The 19,290-nt window shown below is 38.6% G+C and overlaps 1 protein-coding gene across 3 annotated transcripts; it reads right to left on the reverse strand.

Annotated features, from left to right (window-relative positions):
- Positions 1-248: 248 nt before the first annotated feature.
- Positions 249-18,377, reverse strand: slc3a2a (solute carrier family 3 member 2a). 3 transcript variants are annotated; one of them, XM_088348323.1, is made up of 12 exons: positions 18,218-18,310; positions 17,438-17,481; positions 15,939-16,143; positions 14,608-14,792; positions 10,818-10,991; positions 7,312-7,406; positions 7,096-7,232; positions 5,359-5,468; positions 5,077-5,276; positions 4,056-4,136; positions 3,760-3,979; positions 249-394 (listed from the first exon to the last, which is right to left on the reverse strand). In XM_088348323.1, exons 3-12 carry the CDS (start codon positions 16,127-16,129, stop codon positions 249-251), a joined length of 1,539 nt encoding a protein of 512 aa, XP_088204449.1. In that variant the 5' UTR covers positions 16,130-16,143; positions 17,438-17,481; positions 18,218-18,310. The 3 variants fall into 3 exon arrangements, with proteins under 3 accessions (XP_088204449.1, XP_088204448.1, XP_088204447.1); XM_088348322.1 differs by lacking the exon at positions 17,438-17,481 and having other exon boundaries at positions 18,218-18,377; XM_088348321.1 differs by lacking the exons at positions 17,438-17,481; positions 18,218-18,310 and adding an exon at positions 17,954-18,112.
- Positions 18,378-19,290: the final 913 nt, after the last annotated feature.

The raw sequence follows: 19,290 nt of genomic DNA on the forward strand, positions 1-19,290 counted from the left end.
GCGGCCAAACAGTAACGGAATGTCAAGCTTTTGTAAACAATCTACATTTTCAAGGAGTGTGTGTCAAAAAAGCTAAAATCGTATTCAAAATTAAAATAAAACTGACTCTCGACTGGCCGATTTGCAGTAATAATGGTTCGCACAATTTTTATCTTGTAAGCGAACGATGAATTTTCTGACCGAGTCACCCTATTTGTTAAAAAAAAAAAAAAAACTATTCAAACTATTCTTATTTTTCTGGAACCTGGTCATCCCATGTAGGGGAACTGCAGTAGGACGCCTTGTCCGGGTTTCAGCGTGATTTCATCCAGGTCCACTGTCGAGTCCTCCTTGATTTCGGGATCGGTGGACAACTTCACCGTCGCCGATTTTGCTAACTCCACTCCGTCTATTTCTGTAGAGTAAAAACAAAATGGAGTTTTGATAAAACGTTGGGTTATAAGCAGTGTTCCCTCTAAGCTGCGCGCGTGCGCAATTGCGCAGTGCTCGCACATTCTCAGCGCACAAGAAAATCTAGCCAGTGCACAAAAAATGAGGGCTCAAAATGACTAAGAAGCGACTTAAGTCAAAGTTACAGTGCATGAAGGTAAAAATACACGGGTTCCCCTGACGTTGTGTCCTAAGTGCGGTATTTTGAAGTCGAGACGAAGTAGAACGAAGTTGAGTAAAGTTAATAGTTTGTCGAGAACCGGCTTCTTCGGCTCGGCTCACTAAAAGGAACCGGCTCTTTCGGGTCCTAAACGGCTCTTCAGGTTGTTTTTGCTTCTTTAATCCCAACATGACCAAATTGTGCACAAAATGACTTAAGAGAAGGGGGAATAGAACAAAAAAAAAAAATACCAAAATGAAATAGTAGTGAAAAGCTGAGGAAAAAAAAGAAAAGGAAGAGAAAAAAGGAAGGAAAAATTTAGAAAAAAGCCAGAAAAAAAGAAAAGAAATATAGGAAAAAAGTAGATAAAGAACAAAACCAAAAAAGTAGCTGGAAAATATAAACACAATGAGATTTTTTTAAAGGAAATAAAAAAAAAAAGTAGAAAAAAAAACACGGAAAAAGAAGAAAAATTTCGTGTTACATTCAAATAATTTCCAATTATATCAAATGAATCTTGTTGCCAACATTGTACTTCCCCTAAAAAATGTGATTAAGTACAGTTCTGTATATTACAACCGACTAAACAAGCCCCCAAAAATGTTAATATTGTGCGACAAAATATATAAGACTTGTAAGAACAAAGGACGTTTGTAGGCCATACAACCTTTCCAATAGTACATGAGTCAATTCATTCAAAAGAGAAAAATAATTTCGCATTGCCGGAAACTTGATGTCAAGTTTTGGACATGTTTGATAATAAATGATCTTGCCACACTTGGATTATGGTTGCTCACTGTTGTTTCAAGCGTTGCTCACCGACTTTGTGTGAACGCTAAGACCCGTGGAAAATTAGAGGGAACGTTGGGTTATAACTGTAATAACTGTACATTCCACCCCGATATCTATAAATGAGGCTAAACCAGGGCTGGGCAAAGTTTTTCAGTTGTTGGTTTGTGTTTTCCGAATCTGTTGATAGTCTTGAATCTGATACCTAAGCAATGCGTGGGGAAAATGATAACGTAGGCCTATCCAATTTAGCCGAAACTGTTCATCTCGAGCATTAGAGCACCCCTCTGTTGACGATGACAATCCCATCGGAAAACACAGAAGTGAAAAACTGCATTTAACGCACTATTAGGCGCAATCAGGTCGTTAACACGTCATTTAGCACCAGAGTCTCCACAACAAGTGGTGAGCGGTTAAAGGATAAAGAAAAGAATTATGAATAGGATTTCTTACCGGTCGGCAGAAGCCATGCTGTATTCCTGAAAGTAGCGAAACTCGCACACTTTCTTCATATTTTGCTATTATTTCTTTCTTAAATGCAAAAGTTGTACGCACTACTCTTTTTTCACCTGTTGCAACTTTGCTGCTTGCACCAACCTTCTTCCGATGCATAATTAGGGGTTAAAACACTCCCTTCACCGCTTTTGAAAAACGAAAACAGAAAAGGAGTGCGCGTTGCCGTTGCAACAGTTCTTCACGAGGGGTGGGGGCAATCTACACTCGTACGCCGCTCAGTGTCGCCCCTAGTGTACTGGCGTTCAAACTCCGATTTTTTGAACGAAAAGCGAAGCAAGAATTTCTCGAAATTTTTGGTCGAGAACCGATTTGTTCGAACTGAGAGGCGTTCGAAAACCGAGGTTCCACTGTATTTTATATGTATAGTTAGAAAGCTGATAGGACATTTTTGTATACTGTTTTTAGTTTTATGGTGAATTTATAAGGGTAATGGTTGAGGATATTGTCCTAATAAACAAAAACTAAAGAAATAAGTCTAGTTATTCGAGATGACTACCTGTCTAGCTTATGAATCAGGGAATACTTCAGAATAAGGAAAGCACAGTAACTAATAATGAATGAGTTAATACATTTTAGAGGTAAAACCAGATGTCATAATCGACTATGAAATGAATCATTTGAATTAAAATACATTGATTTTTTACTATGTACCTTGCATCAGTGTTTCCCATACCTTAGGAAAATTCTGGAGGGCCACAGGGGCTTAACCTGGTCCCACCAGAGTCCCAAACTGGTATTATTACTAATATAATAATAAAAATATGACATATCGTGGTTCCTACAGATTAAGGCAAGTTAACCTCGAGACTTTTCAAGACTTGTTTTGATTCATTTTTAAAATTAAATTTAAGACTACGTCGAGAGGAAAAAAAAGACAATTGGAAAAAAAAGTTACCTGGCATAGCTTTAAGCCATGGGAAAAAAACGTTGGTCTGACAGTCACTTTTCATTAAAATTAACATTTACCCACAGTCAAAAATAAACGTCTCTGTCCCAATTTGCTAGACCAAAGACTTGCGCCCGACTGAAACAACATCACCGTTTTGATACTTCCGTATTGTGCTCACGCCAGGTTGCCACCAAAGTATATCAATTATTAAAGACGAATTTTACTAAATACTTTAAGTTGAAACATATATGAATCTTACTAATGTGTTCACATTTTTAACTTTCAAAATTTGGATTTAAGACATTTTAATGCCAATCAAAGCCTCACTTTTAGAATAATAATTTAACGCCTTTTAAGACTTTTCAAGGGTCCGCGGAAAACCCTGATAGGTGTTAAGTGTGTACGTGTGAAGTTAATCAAAATGACTTTTAAGTTTCTTATTATATAAATGACGGCAAACAGTCAGTTAAATTTGAAATGTACCAAATGTTCCATTTCCCCTGGGCCACTTGAGACTGTCTCCCCTCCAGGGTCTCATAAAATCCTATGGTAAACACTGTGCAATCATCTAAAACTGCTGCATCGCTCAAGATTTTGGAACAGAAAGCTGTCAAATGGTCATTCTGTTATTACCTATATTTCATGAGGTTGATGTCTGTGTTTTGACTCATGATTCCCCTGCAACATCTATTGTCATCCTGGAAGGATTACCTCGTGTGCAGCACCTTCTCAAGGTTTCTTCATTTTCCTCATACTGAGGTTTAAGAGTTTTTCCTCGCCTTCACGTAGGTTTTAGATCAGGGGATGGTGTCATAATAGTCTGTAAAGCCCTTTGAGACTTCTTGAGATTAAGGGCTATACAAATAAACATGACTTGACTTAAATATATATCACAAAATACTTATTTCTGGTGGTGCACCTTATAACCGAGTGCGCCTTATAACGCAGAAAATACGGTATATTTAAAGCAACTCGCCTGTGGGCGCCAAAGTGAACTGGAGTGTCTCAGTGGAGTCGCCCCAATTGACTGCCGTGACGAATCTTTCGCTTTGGTCCCAAAGACGCATGTAAGCGAGCGTTGATGCAGAATACTGAAGAGGGTAGTAGTCGCCGTAGAGGAGCGAGCGCTCTTTGCCTCGCAGGTCACTCAGGGATCTGAACCACTTCCTCACCGACAGATATTCGTTGCGCTCGGCCTGTGAACGAAGAACGAAGAGAGTTTGAAAAATGGACGTGGGCATTTAGAAATATTCTTCCTGTTCCAGCACTTACCTCTACCGTCTCGTTGACTGTGCCTGCTTTAGTGTTAGGGTCTTCTTCAAGGTCCCAAACCATTCGAGGAGAGTTTCCACCCTATGAATGCAAGTACAGATTCTTTGATTTTGTATTGACAATCATTCATGTCCTTGACCCACTGCAGGTTTTAAATTGAAACGATTTGAGAACACGTGAGAAAATTGGTTTACCCCAAACTAAAATATTCACAAGATCTTTAATGATAAGCCTTCATTACAAGAGTACTAAAGCTTAGGTTTGTTGCGGCTTGAAGTATTATAAAAATGAATGTTATTGTCTGTTGACGAATATCGGATTTCTCACTTTTTATTTGACCATTATATAACAAGTTTTGCAATTGAATTGGATACAAGATTTAAAGTATATATATATATATATATATATATATATATATATTCAGGAGTAGAAAATGTATTCTGTTTTAATATTGGACACCTGAAAAGTAAATTGCACCACGCTGCAGTTTGGTACTTCCGACTATTAAACCTCGCCCCAGTTTGGTACTTTTGACTATCATGCACTGTTTACATCAACGTCACCATCAATCGAAAATGTTGCTGTTCTTTGATACACACACCCAAAAATAATGAGGAAAAAAAGGCCCAGGGAACAGTTTTGAAAACAAATTCGGGATAGTTAAGACTTTTTTGTACACTCATCCTGTTCTGTTCTGTTTGCCTAGCAAGTTACAAATAAATTGATGTCTTCTCTCCTTATTTTGAGTATCTATTCTAATGACTACTGACATTTGATATCAGTGTTATTAAATAAATATGAATAACCTTTGTTCATCATTAATTTCAGTAAAAGGGAGCTCTGTTTTAAAAGGTTAGTTCACTAGATAGTAGAATCCTCTAACTTCGCTAAAACTTTACCTTAAAACTAAGCTCAACATTAATTCAGTGTAGAGGGACATGATTGTAATGCAAGAGGATTTTTCTTTTTTTCAACTAAGGTTTGGAATCAAAGGGAAGGGGGGTCTCCACAAATACCCTACCTGAGTCTGGAGGCCAATCTCATCCCCGAAGTTAAAGACGGGCGTTCCGGGCGCAGTAAAAAGCAGCAGTTGATAGAGCCGGATCAAGGCCCGAGATGCAGCTTGTTTGGACATCTGGTCCCGCCGAGTGGCGCCCAGAAACCATCCAAGACCTCTTTGCTCGGTGTGCAGCACGTTCAGAACGTTAATCCGCTCCCCCCCTTAGAGAAGACATTGAAAAGACAATGGCCGTCAAAAGTGAGAACCGGACAAAAGTAAGGAGCACAGATGGTCCCTCACTACCTTGGGAATTAGCGCTGAGAAGGTCGGACAACACCATATCAGCGCCGGAAGTGTTAAGTAGATTGGAGAGTTCCATGGCTGAAATGCCTTCAGCCACTCCTATTAGCATCCTAGAGAAAGGAGTTCTTGTTGAGCCGTGACGAAAATGCAGTCATTACCACTACATTGCACCCTGTTTAGCAAGTTTAGCACTTCATAATACTGTAATCCCTCGCTGTATCGAGGTTTACAGTCGCTCTGCCCCTTTACTGCATCTCTCCATCGATAACGTGCGGTCGACGTGGCACACTTGCGTAAATCAGGCAGTCGAACCTACCTTACGTTTTGCGCAACTCTTTTTAAATTTCGAGTTTCTCTAAAATGTCAACAAAACGCTCTGGACTGACAAAATAACAGTACTTTGATTTGAAAAACGAATGCGTAAGCCTATAAATAGGCACATTCGTTTTAATGAATAATAGAGTACTTAATAGATGAATAGAAAGGTTTCTACTTTGTAGGTTCCGTCTACAGGCCCCTCACTTTTTGTGCCTACATAGTTTCGATCCCGTAAAAGACAGGGGATTACTGTACCAAATTTTTTTTTTTTTTTTTAAACCTTTGTGAGCCAATAATTCAATGTGGTGCCACAAATAAGTGCCCAAGAAGCAAACAACTGACTTTTTGGTCCAAAATGTAAAAAGTGATTACACAACAAATGACTTTGAAGCCGCTCTTTGAATCCGATCCGTCTCCCGCTAACCTTCCCCCGCGGCGCTGGAATGCTTTTCATGCCACGCCGAGCTGCAGCGTCTAAATGTCAAATGTGAACTTTCCCACAAGCCATGGAAAATCAGCACACACTTAAAACCCTTGCATACAGTGTTTTTCATCCAGTTTTTCAACTAGTGTGCCATGAGACTATGTCTAATGTTCAGTATCTTTGCTTTCTTCCAATGGTCAGCCAAGAAACTGTAACATTAATCCATATCAATAGGTGGCAGCAGATTAATATTATTTTTTTCTTTTTATACACCATATGTTCGTGAGGTCTTTTGTTTGATGAAGCTGTTTAAGATTGGAGTTAAAAAACAAAACAAAAAGAAAACAATCAAATACAGTAAAAATAATGCATTTTTTCCTAGTTTTAAATGTTATTTCACTAAAAAGAAGAGGAAACAAATTGTAAAATGAGTACATTTGTACATTTAAATTTTTCTGATTTTACATTTTGCATATTTTAAGTAGCATTTTTCTAGAACATTCTGAAATAAAATCAAAAGTAAAAATCACCTAATGTTGCCCGTTTTAAATCATTATTCAACCAAGGAAATCTTGAAAAACAGGTTAAAAATATTGCTGTCGTTTTGGCTGAACTCATTCCCGGAATGCTTTATTACAACGTGGCACAGTAATGGGGCATTGTGGGAATGAGTTCAGCCAAAACAACTTAGTACAACGATTGACCAATCATGTGCGCCTTCAGGATAAAAAAGGTGAAACAACGTGCTACTGTGAGTGAAATTAGTGTGATGATGAGAGAAAATCGAATGCCTTGCCGCAATCCGTGTAGTATCCAATGTTGAGCAAATTTGATTCGGCGGTATTTGTCGACTGATCAGCTATTGTTTTATTACCGTAATTTAGCGATGTAAAACTTCGCAGGCTTCTAAGCGGTTTCGGGTAAAAAAATAAATAAAAAAAAAAGTGAATATATACAGTGTAAGTGGTTGATGACCACCAAACTAGTCCTCTTACTTAGCATTATCGTTCTCGGTGTCATTCCCCTTGATGGTAGCCAGCAGTCTGGACAAGTCGGCGGCGTTTGATGCTGTGGCGAGATCCGAGATTTTGATGCCGTCCACGCCGAGGTCGAGCCAGTACTCTGCCGCCGCCTGCAAGACAGACACAAAAACGTTTATTTGACGCCCGCTTCAAAAACCTGCTCATTTTTGCAAATTAAGCGAGGCCGACCTCGACGCTGTCCACCACGTCATTGATGTCGCTTCTGCTGAACCATGGGGACATGCCCAGATAGTTTGGAGTCAAGTCCAGCACCACAGAGATACCTAAGACCACATGAGAGGTTCTTAAACTTAGTGCTGCTGATGTTACAAACATGAGTGAACACTTAAAATTGCATTTAATAATATGGTTTATGTTTTTTATTCATTATATTTAGAGCACTTTCTGTTAAAATATGTCTTAGGTGGGGTGGTTATTGTTTTAATTCTAAGTGTTTGGTAGATCTACTTGCAAACTGTATCATTGGTGGAGAATAAGTACTGTGTGCTCCGCACTGTAAGACGCTACCCCCAAACAAGTCTTCTGTCAATTCATATTTACTTGTATCGCCCTTAATCACAAGATGTCTCAAAAGGACTGCACAAGCCACAATTACAGAATCCCCTAATCTGAAGCAGACATGCGGGAAAGGGAAAAACTCAAAACCTTAACATAAAAAAAAAACAAAAAACCTTGAAATGGGCCCACACAAGTGGTAATTCCCATTCCAGGATAACCAGGCTACAATAGGATGTAGCAGTGCACAGAACAGTGAAAATCAATTATTAAAAAAAGGTAAAATTGTCCAAATTTTGTCATGTATTTTTCATATATAAAGGCGCATGGAAGTAAAACTTCAGTAAGAGCTACCGGATATACTGGACTGTCTCAGAAAATTAGAATATTGTGATAAAGTTCTTTATTTTCTGTAATGCAATTAAAAAAACAAAAATGTCATACATTCTGGATTCATTACACATCAACTGAACTATTTCAAGCCTTTTATTATTTTAATATTGCTGAATTTGGCTTACAGCTTAAGAAAACTCAAAAATCCTATCTCAAAATATTAGAATATCATGAAAAAGTATACAAGTAGGCTATTCAACTAATCACCTGAATCATCTAATTAACTCGAAACACCTTGCGAGGGTTTCCCGAGCCTTAAAAACACTCAGCTTGGTTCAGTAAACTAAATCACAAGTATGGGGAAGACTGCTGATCTGTCTGCTGTCCAGAGGACCATCATTGATACCCTCCATCAGGAGGGTAAGACACAAAAAGAAATTTCTCAAAGAGCAGGCTGTTCACAGAGTGCAGTTTCAAAGCATATCCACAAAAAGTCTGTTGGAAGGGAAAAATGTGGCCGGAAACGCTGCACAACCAAGAGAGATGGCCGCAGCCTTAACAAAATTGTGAAGAAGAGCCGCTTCCAGAATTTGGGGGAGCTTCAAAGACAGTGGGCTGAAGCTGGAGTCCAGGTATCAAAAGCCACAGTTCACAGACGTGTCCGGGAAATGGGCTACAATAGCCGTATTCCCATGGTCAAGCCACTTCTGAACTCAAGACAACGGAAGAAGCGTCTGACTTGGGCTATGGAGAAGAAGCACTGGACAGTTGCAGAGTGGTCCAAAGTCCTCTTTTCAGACGAAAGCAAGTTTTGCATTTCATTTGGAAGTCAAGGCGCCAGAGTCTGGAGAAAGGCTGGAGAGGAGCAAAATCCAAGTTGCTTGAAATCCAGTGTGAAGTTCCCACAGTCAGCAATGGTTTGGGGAGCCATGTCAGCTGCTGGTGTTGGTCCACTGTGTTTCATCAAGTCCAGAGTAAATGCAACTGTGTACCAAGAGATTTTAGAGCACTACATGCTTCCATCTGCTGAAAAGCTCTATGGAGATGAGGATTTCATTTTCCAGCATGATCTGGCACCTGCCCACAGTGCCAAAACCACCAGTAACTGGTGCACTGACCATGGCATCACTGTCCTTGATTGGCCTGCTAATTCCCCTGACCTGAACCCCATTGAGAATTTGTGGGGTATAGTTAAGAAGAAGATGAAAGACACCAGACCTACAAATGCAAATGAGCTGAAGGCCGCTATCGAAGCATCCTGGGCATCAATAACACCTCAGCAATGCCACAGGCTGATTGCCTCAATGCCATGCCGGATTGATGCAGTAATCCGTGCAAAAGGATTCCCAACCAAGTACTGAGTGCATCAATGGACATTTTCAAATGTTTGATTTAGTTTTGCTGTTATAAAATTATTTTTTTACTTGGTCTGAGGAAGTATTCTAATATTTTGAGATAGGATTTTTGAGTTTTTTTCAGCTGTAAGCCAAAATCAGCAATATTCAAATAATAAAAGGCTTGAAATAGTTCAGTTGATGTGTAATGAATCCAGAATGTATGACATTTTTGTTTTTTTAATTGCATTACAGAAAATAAAGAACTTTATCACAATATTCTAATTTTCTGAGACAGTCCAGTATAGCCGTTGCGCATATAACAGTTGGGCATTTTATACAGTATAGACTAAAGCAATGACTAAATCAGTAGAAAAATTTCCCTGACCAAAAATCACAAAAAAAATGTATGCAATGGAACTAGAACTCAGGTCATGTGGCATTGAGGGCACCATATCCAGACCACGAGACTACTAATGGTTTAGGTGACATACAAAAAAGGCAAAAGATTTTATCTCATTATCACTATTATGGTGCCACAAACAAAGAAGAGAGTGGAAAAAGCAAAGTCTACCTGAAAGCTATAAATCAAGGCCAAGTCCAATTCATCATTAGATACAATAAGCACAAAAATACCCCAAAAAAGAACAAGCCAACAACAAGTATAGGGTGAGGGGTAAGTTTAGGGAAAAAGTCGTGGCTTGTAATCTGAAATTTACGGTACAACTGAAGTAAAAATTAAGTGTGTGATTATAGAGTGCAGATAGTTGCTCTCAAAAGGTCATCCCTTAATAATTTCCTCAAGTAAAGACACATCGACAATTAACTTAAAAGTTAACCAAGTACTTTTACCTCGTTATATTCTCCCACTAATTGTTGAATACTTGAAATTTGTATTGCACTATTGGTGAGTATAAAAAATAAGATTTAAAAATCCCTCATTTAAAAAACTACTAAGGTAATTTCTAAAGAAGCTGTTAAAACATTTGATAAAATATATGAATCATTTTAAAATCTCACTGTCAATTTAAACTAGGTCTCAAAGACGATAGTTCGTGGCCCCTTGCCTGATATAAATTGAATGTTAATGCAGCCTGCATGAGTTTGCTATAGATGCTACTTCTAATTAGTTAGGGCAGGGCTCAAAATTTACAAACTAATGTTTTGAGATCGATGTACGTCTGCCCTGGAATATGATTAGTTAGTTACTTCCTGGTTTGACCCATGGCAGTTACTTTAGGTTTAAACTACTTGGCTTTTTTGCAATTAAATGGCAAGATATTTTGCTTGAATTGAAACGCTGGGGAAAAAAAATAGATATTTTTCCCCACACAACAGTGACATATTTTAGTTTACATCATCATTGGCATTCTATTGTAGGGATCACACCACATATTTTTCTTGCCAACTTAAAAGTATAAATAAAAGGTATAGAGCGACATATGTGTGCTTCACTGCACCACCCGATGGCGTAAATTTCTCCAAAAGCGACATTAAAAGTTGAGTACACACCTTTCTTGTGAGCCTTTTCAAGCACAGCCTTTATGTCGTTCTCAGTTCCCTGAGACGGATCAATCTGCTTCAGGTTCAGCGTGTTTGGCTGGTCCGCCTGCACGGAGTGAAGCGGGCCGAGGACCAAACCCTTCACCTTCAACTGGTTGACGCTGTCCAGCTTTTTCTCAATACCTGCACGAGGAGAAGCAGAGGGAATGCATGTGAGATTTGGAGCTGAAACGATTAGTCGACAAATATCGGTGATAGAAATAATTGACACGTGAATTTCATTTTATGCGCAACTTTGTTTTGTTCAAAGACTAGAGGCATCTTTTCATGTAATAATCTCTGCTGAGTGTCATGGATGTGCAATAGCCAATAGCGTCTCTGTCTCGAGCCTTAACATAAAATAATAATAATAATAATAATAATTTCCTTGTATTGTCATTCTGTGTAACAATGTACACAGAACGAAATGTCGATTGCACCTGACCAGACCAGAGGGCGCCGCCGACCAGACAGAAATGGTGGCGTCAACATTAATTACACGTACCAAAACTTGGAAGGTCTGGCAGCATTTTAACCCAACAGGGTTCCTTGGGATTTTTCTGTTCAAATGTAAGACTTTTATTTACAGACGGTCCCTTACTTACGACCATTCGACTTACATAAAAAAGGTAGATAAGAACGGAAAATATCTGGACATTGCTGTAAGTTAGATTTTATATTGTATGCACCTTTTTCAGAGTACAGGAAATTACTGTAGTGCTTCTTTCCACCACTACCGGCGTGTGGCGCTGTGAGAGGTCACCCAGCATCCACCCCAAAGAAGAAATAATCCGCATCCTCATCCTAGTTTGTGTGTAAACATTCTATACTGCATCTCCATCGCGCTATGAACTTCAATTCAATATGGTTGGTGTAAAGTGTGAAAAAGAGGCGAGCAGTTTCCTTTGAAATGAAAGTGGAATAAGGAAGTGATGCGGTTGAGAAAATGGTCACTTTTTTTCTGCCACTTTTTACCACCGAGGAGTAGCCCAACTCATGAAGCTCATCTTCCAAAAGTAAGATAAACTTATCTTTAGTTATCTTTAGAGAGCATATTGTTCTATGAAATATTTATTTTTAGTACAAAAGAATACAGGTTACTTCTAGAAGCCTTGAACATCCTTATATAAACCTTATCCATACAAAATATAGCACTGAAGCAACTCCTGAACAAATTCAACTTACAAACCATCGTTCGGAACCTATCTTGCTTGTAAATAGGGCACTGTCTGTCTTACCCAATCAACAAATTGACCCCCCCCAAAAAAAAAACTACAAAAGCCTGCAAGCGAGTACATTGTGGAAATATGGATTTTCCTACCGACACATCGCATTTATTGGTCAGAGATCGATAGTCGGAGAAAATTCGAAATAATTTTACGACACGACGTTGTTTAATTTCGGTAGTTTATTGTGTTTTCATTAACATCAGAAAGATTTTGAAGTACGGATAAACACGCAATGAAGCACCTTTCTAAGATCGTAACTTTGTAGGCGCAAAAATGACACGAGCGGTGCAACAGGTTATTGCAAATGTGTGACATTGGGCGCGGCAATTGTGGGGGAGAGTTTGGTTTACTTCCTGTTTTACATACACAACCGACCTGCGCATCCAAATATCAAACAAGATAGGTACGACGAAACACAGACCGGGAAAAATCAAGGCTTATAAATGAAATTGAAGACCATTTCATGGTCTCATTTTGTGTTTATCAAATTCAAGACTTTATCAGGTTAAAGACCCTACGGGAAGCCTGCCTTAACACGGTGACTAAAAGTATTACTTAAACCGCAGTTTGATAGCATGGCGGTAGATCAGTGACGCAGGAACATTTAAAAAGCACGCCTGAGAGTTGAACGAAAAAGAGTCAGACTCGCCTCAGTAAGATTCAAGCAACATTCAAGCCAATACGGTTTTGATGAGATGAATTGTACATTTTATACTCATATATTTTGCAATACATGAGTTTAAGCATTATGCCAGGCTGACAAACGTATTAGATGTTTAATGCATGCAGTCCGAAGAACAAAAGGTTTAACAGATTTAAAACTTTTGATAATCGTTTTTTTACTTTTGTTGCAGACTTTGCAGTTGATACCTCTTAAAACGGATATCATATTTATTTTTAAAATTTTCTTTTACTTCTGCTATTGTTCTTCTTCTTGGTTGATAAAAAATATTTACTTGATTTAATTTTTTTTAATTTGTTTTTCCGTCCCTAAAAAAATTGACATTGATTTATTTATGAATTTATGTTTATTATGACTGGGTACAGTGCCTAATGTTTTTTATTCATAGGCATTTTCATTTAATTTTAAATGAATCTAGAGTATGTTCAATAAAATATATACATTTCACTGTACCCATTTATCTTGTGTTTACTAACATCCGTCACATATTTAAATCAACATACTAAATTTAGATTTTTTTTTTTTCTCCCAAATGTTCGACTTAACTGTTTCAGTTGTTGGTGACCAGTCTACTATTAAAATAGTAATTTGTTGCAGCCCTGGTGTGCTGCGAGGGTTATTTGTGTCGTCGCAAGGCAGGAACGTGTGCGCCCATGTGAGCACATAAAGTTCTTCAAATGCAGGGCCAGGTCATGAGTGGGAGGGCTTGAAATCCTGCCAATCAGTTGGAATGCACAGGCTCCCTCCAGCAGCACGAGAAATGAAAAGTCCTCGCGTAACTAAAGCGCTGAGCTTAGCTCGCGGTTTAAAGATCCCTTAACCGGCAGGGTCGTAGTGGCACCACTTCCTGTGGGCTGTCTTGGGCAAGTACAGCCTGGCAGCGGCCATCCCTCTCCTGGTCAATTTTTTGGGTATGGGTTTGCTTGCTCCCCCGCATTAAACACCACTGGTTTCCGTCCAGTAGCAGGAGAAGCCTTCTGATCCGACTCAAATATAGCACCTTCATCATCTGGCCGCCGTGGTTTTCCGTGCAAAGCGTCATCCCACATGTTTACATACTTCTCCTGACATTCTGTATATCATATTTTTCTCTCAAGTCTTTATCACGTGTTTATCCTGGAGAGCTAGGTCTAATCCCATTCTAAACAATGTTCACCATTTTGTTATCAAGTCAATTCGAAAATAGACTAGGAAAATCTAAATCTGGGACTATCACTGTTAAGCTGGTAGATTACTTTAAAGCAAAGTGCAGAAGGAAACAAACAGTTTCCATTACAATTGTTGTTATACCCTACCCACTGCCGGATTTTAGCTGGGATGGGCTCCAGCAAACCCTAGTGGCGATAAGCAGTGCAAATAATCGATGGATCTATATTATTATCATTACATAAAAGACAACAATGAGGAAAAATGTGATCACTCTTTCATGCTTCCTCGGTTCTACTGTGCCAAATTGACATACTACGAATGAAAAACACTTATAAATGAATCAATATTTACCCTCCTAAACATGTATCCTGAAATGCAATGACTAGCTCTTAGCTAAAGCTGTAAAATAACAGAACGGAATAGCTGCTAGCCACACATAAAATTGCTTGAGTTGCTTAACCTTCAGCTGATATCTGAGCACATGATACTTAAAAAAAAATGACTCAGGGGTTTTTTTTGCTCATGAGACCTTTAGACTTTGCATATGTAAGCAGTTTGATATGAAGCTAGGAAGTGATATCTTGAGCCCGGCCCCAGCCTGGACACGTGAAGTCTGCCTATTTTAAGAAGGTGATCACGGGTGGAATGGTTGCCTTGGTATGTTCAGGATAAAAAATAAAATCACAATATTTTAAAGTACCTGCCAACCCATCGGAGAAAGCCTCAGCGTCTGAAATCTGATACAGAGGTCCTTGGTTCCACCATTTCATTTCCGGGACAGGTTTGCAGCGCGGTGCCTGGACGATAATGGCAATGGCTCCGGCCAGCATGCCGATCCAGCCCAGCCAAAAGAGGGCAAGCAACACACAGCGCAACCTCATCCAACTAAAAGGAAAAAAAAAAAAAGAGAATAGTGGATGTTGTAGTATTAGAATGTGTCACTGACATATATAGTTACACTGTATGAGTTTTCAGCTATGACCTATTTATCATTTCAGTCATTTATATCTTAAATTAGTTGTGGTCAATGATTATACATGTATTTGAATGTAGTTCTTTACTCCTTGCTTGATTCACTTGATTCCTCAATGTATCCATTCATCTAGTGGTTATCCAATTCCTACATTGTTCCAAGTGGTGGTGTGATTCACTTCTCAGAGAGAGACCTTGAGCCTTATCTAACCGCTTGCAGGATTGAGTCTTAGAGGTAAGATCTTAACCCCAAGCACGACTACAATCCAAATTTGGGCCTAAAATGGCAATCATTATGTTCGGGTTGGGCCGGGCTTCGCATTGGTTGCTTTATTTGGGGTGAAAATCTGTTTATAAAAATCCATACTAAAACGATTTTTGGATACCTAACTACAGGCTGTCATTGTTCTTCTTTGCCTTGTCTCTCTCTCTTAAAGTGCCACGCTAGATTCTTTAGAACGTACTGCTGCTGTGGTTTATGGCCCAAGTTTTAGACTGCCATAAGATGATCAGATAAATGGTGGATAATTTCTATTTAGTATAACATATGGATCCAAAGAAATATAATGCATGTAAATGTTTATACAGCCTTGTTAAACTAGATTTTTTTACAATATCATAAATCACCTCCCCTCTTCCTGAGTCCTCACAAATAAAATAAGAACTTTGTGCTGCACATCAAGTTAATTGGTCAAGCGGGATTTCTTGAGGCCCCATCTTACCCCGATTAAGTCTGGTGAGAAGCTGGGATTTGGGGAATTTTCCACTGACTTGTCTTTTGTTTTTCCCATAGCCCCTTGATATCTACCATTCTGGTATAATAATAATTTATAGCCGTTTTGATAGCACACTAGTGAAACTTGTTCTGGTTCTGAGCTCACAAGCCCAGAATATTAATATTATTATATTTTTAAACTTCAAAAGAACTGCTTCACTCCAACATTTTTATACCGTCACGTCTCTCAACCGGATGTTTAACCAACACTAAGAGGAAGAAAAGTCTGTCCTCCTCCTTCAATGTCAGTAAATATCTTGAAACAACACCAGTTTAGCTCTTACCCTGGAGTGCCAGCCACCTTCATCAATGCTTCCTTGGACAGGCCAGTGAACGCCACTTCTTCTTCTGGAACTTTCACCTTGACGCTTCCATTTTTCTCACCGCTGACCGCTTGGTTCTCCCCGGTCATGGGCTGCTTTTCCGGGTCCATTTCGTTGAGTTCTACGTCCTTCATGTCGACGTCGGAGTTCATCTTTAGTACGTTTCCTGAGGCAGAACACAAAAAGAGTTGCTGTTATTCGGGAACACTCACTTTGCTGTACCTTTAGGGGTCACAGCGGAGTAACCTTGACTTTAGGAGGGTGTACAAAATAAAAAATGATGTAAGATGTTCAAAATGCACTCTATATGCTTTTAGAGCAGATATTTTTTTTTCTTCGTTTTAAGCTCTTTATTGCCCTAGGGAGCAAAAGTCGCGTTAGGAGTGGGCAAACCTTTACAGTAGCAGGCCGCATTGGGTTTACAATTTGGAAGAAGGTTGGCCATGAGGAAGAAAAAAAGATTGATTCGATTTTTTTCGTCTCAGATCAAATACGCAGTTGATAGTTGAGGAAAAAAAAAATATGAAGACCTGTTCTTATTTGCTTCTATGAAACAATATACAGAGTTGCACTTATCTATCTATAAGCACCGTATTATGGTGCACTCTCAAAAACCTGTTTTCTGCTAAAATTTTTATGGTCTATAACGCATGGAATTAAAACTACAGCAAGAGCTTGGGTTGCATGCAAATAATTACATTTCAATTTGAAGAGCTTATTTCTTGGAACATTAACATTATGGGATCTGCTTTTAGCTCTCCATTAAATTAATTCATTCATAAATGGTTACCGTTTGCAGTTTGATTCATCTTTTTGCAGTTGAAATTTAATTTCAAACTATGCATTTACAATTCTATCCACTGCATGTTCCAGACTATGAAGTGCGCTGGATTATAAGGCGCACTTTCAAATTTCAAGCCAATTTGGGTTTATATAGGTGCGCCATAAAATGTGGTACAGGTTTTACATTTGTTACAAAAGATTAATTCCATCAAATTGGTTTGAAATACTTAAAATTACACAAGAATCAAACCACCTTTATCATTGTGTTACTACAACAAAAGGGTTGCACTGCAGTTGGTAAAATCTACGATATATAAAATAATAAGCACAAAAAATATAAAGTAATCACCTCTAACAAAGTATTGGCATTTAAAAAAATACTATACACACACTCACACCCGGGATATTGCACTTGAAACGGTGTTCCATAACTGTGGTTAAGAGTAATTTTAGCTTTGTGGGGGAAAAAGCTATTCCTCAAAGGTACAGTGGGGATAAGAATTGCACCCCAAAAACAATATCTGTAAGTAGTATGTGATGTTAAAATTATATATACTATGATACAGGGTTGGGTAGGGTTACGTTAACTGGATTACTTTCAATTACTTTTGGATTACTCCACCAAATATGCTAATAAAAGACAAAAGAAACTAAATATGAATAAAATGATGACTCACAATACGTGGTAAGCTTTCTGTCCTGGCTTTGATCTCCGGCAAAACTAACATAAAATGCGACAGAAACAAAATGAAAATAAATCCAAACAGCTTGCCAACATCATTTTTGCCGTTTCATGTATTCCGTTACTCTCCAAGCCTGCACAAAATTTAGTCATTGCATTCATATTAATAGTTTCTTTTGTCTTTTATTAGCATATTTGGTATTGGAGTAATCCAAAAGCAATTTAAAGTAATCAAGTTAAAGTAACCTTACCCGACCCTGACTATGAACCATTTTTGTTTAGCGGGCCTGTTTAAAAAGCCTGAAAGGCCGCGTGTAGCCCGCAGGCAGTAGTTTGCTCACCACTGGTTTAAGTGGTTTAATAAAATCTACAAACAGCCTTGGACCATTTATTAAAATACGAAGTTACCATTTTAAAAGTATTATTGGTTGTTTGCGCGAACTCGTGCGAGGCAGTTAATCCGGTTTAACTACCTTTCGAACAGAATAGACATTTTGTCTGATGTAATTACCCATGAAAGTTCCATGAGGTAGCTTCTAGCTAGCTTGCTAACACAAAAAACCGGTTGACGAAGAAAGTATATAACAAAAACTTCTTAAATATTGTATGGAGTAACAAAACGGAGACGGTTACCCGGTTGCTTATTCGGTGAACAGTTTAAATAAATTACAATACCGTACTTTCAACACGTTGTTGAAACACGACGAAAATAATCGCGTCATCGTGAAAGACAAACTAGTAAACAAAACAAACATGTACGGATTATAGTATTCACCTGTTTGCAACGGTCAATCTTTTCCCAGTTGGTAGTTAATCTGCTTCGAAAAGCAGTTTAGTGAGTTAATGTAGGTGCCCAGAAAGCCCTCCTCCAATGTTCTGAGTGGGTGGTGTCTCTCTTTTTCGAAAACAAGTTCAGACGACCAAAATTGGGTAGGGTTACTTTAACTGGATTACTTTCAATTACTTTTGGATTACTCCAATACCAAATATTCTAATAAAAGACAAAAGAAACTAAATATGAATACAATTACTAAATTTTGTGCAGGCTTGGGGAGTAAGCTGTTTGGATTTATTTTCATTTTGTTTCTGTCGCATTTAATGTTAGTTTTGCCAGAGATCAAAGAGATCAAAGCCAGGGGAGAAAGCTTACCGCGTGTTGTGAGTCATCATTTTATTCATATTTAGTTTCTTTTGTCTTTTATTAGCATATTTGGTATTGGAGTACCGTATTTTCCACACTATAAGGCGCACCGGGTTATAGGGCGCACTCTCAAAAAATAGTTTTTGGTCCTAAATCTTCCATACTTAAGGCGCACCGGATTATAAGGCTCTACAATGGGAACGTCGACAAAACAGTCAGATAGTTCAGTCAAACTCATTACCCCCATTCCCAAAGCTTGCAAAGAAGCTAATACGTGTCTCAGACATGTACGGAACAGTGTCTGTACGATGTCACTCAAATGCATCGTTCCAAATATAATAATAATTTCCTTTGTATTGTCATTCTTTGTAACAATGTACACAGAACGAAATGTCGATACACCTGACCCGTTGTAGCGAGCCGATGCAGCCGCAGCCAACAGAGGGCGCCGACATTTTACCAATGTTATAAGTCTTAGGTATGACTCGGCCGAGGCGCGAACCAGCGACCTCCCAGTCTTAAAGCGGGCGCCCTACCATCTAGGCTACTGAGCTGATATTCGGAAGGTTAAAATCTTGGGATTCAAGAAATGCCAAACATTCCTTAGTTTCTATTTTCTTTTTCGCTCGCAACTTTACTGTGCATATGACAATAAACACTTGGAACTGAGTTTAATTTAAAAATAGACTCATCACAGAAATATCGAG

Source organism: Urocampus carinirostris, chromosome 11, assembly GCF_059441175.1.
Source record: "Urocampus carinirostris isolate Australia breed hairy pipefish chromosome 11, RoL_Ucar_1.0, whole genome shotgun sequence".
Lineage (NCBI taxonomy): Eukaryota > Metazoa > Chordata > Actinopteri > Syngnathiformes > Syngnathidae > Urocampus > Urocampus carinirostris.

Bases quoted from the DNA above. Each gene is read 5' to 3' on its own strand.
- slc3a2a (XM_088348321.1), bottom strand. The intron at 14,793-15,938 runs GTAAGAGCTAAA...TTTTCCTTTTAG, and splicing joins AAGGTGGCTGGCACTCCAGG to TTGGATGAGGTTGCGCTGTG. The intron at 10,992-14,607 runs GTACTTTAAAAT...CTCCTCGTGCAG, and splicing joins TTTCTCCGATGGGTTGGCAG to GTATTGAGAAAAAGCTGGAC.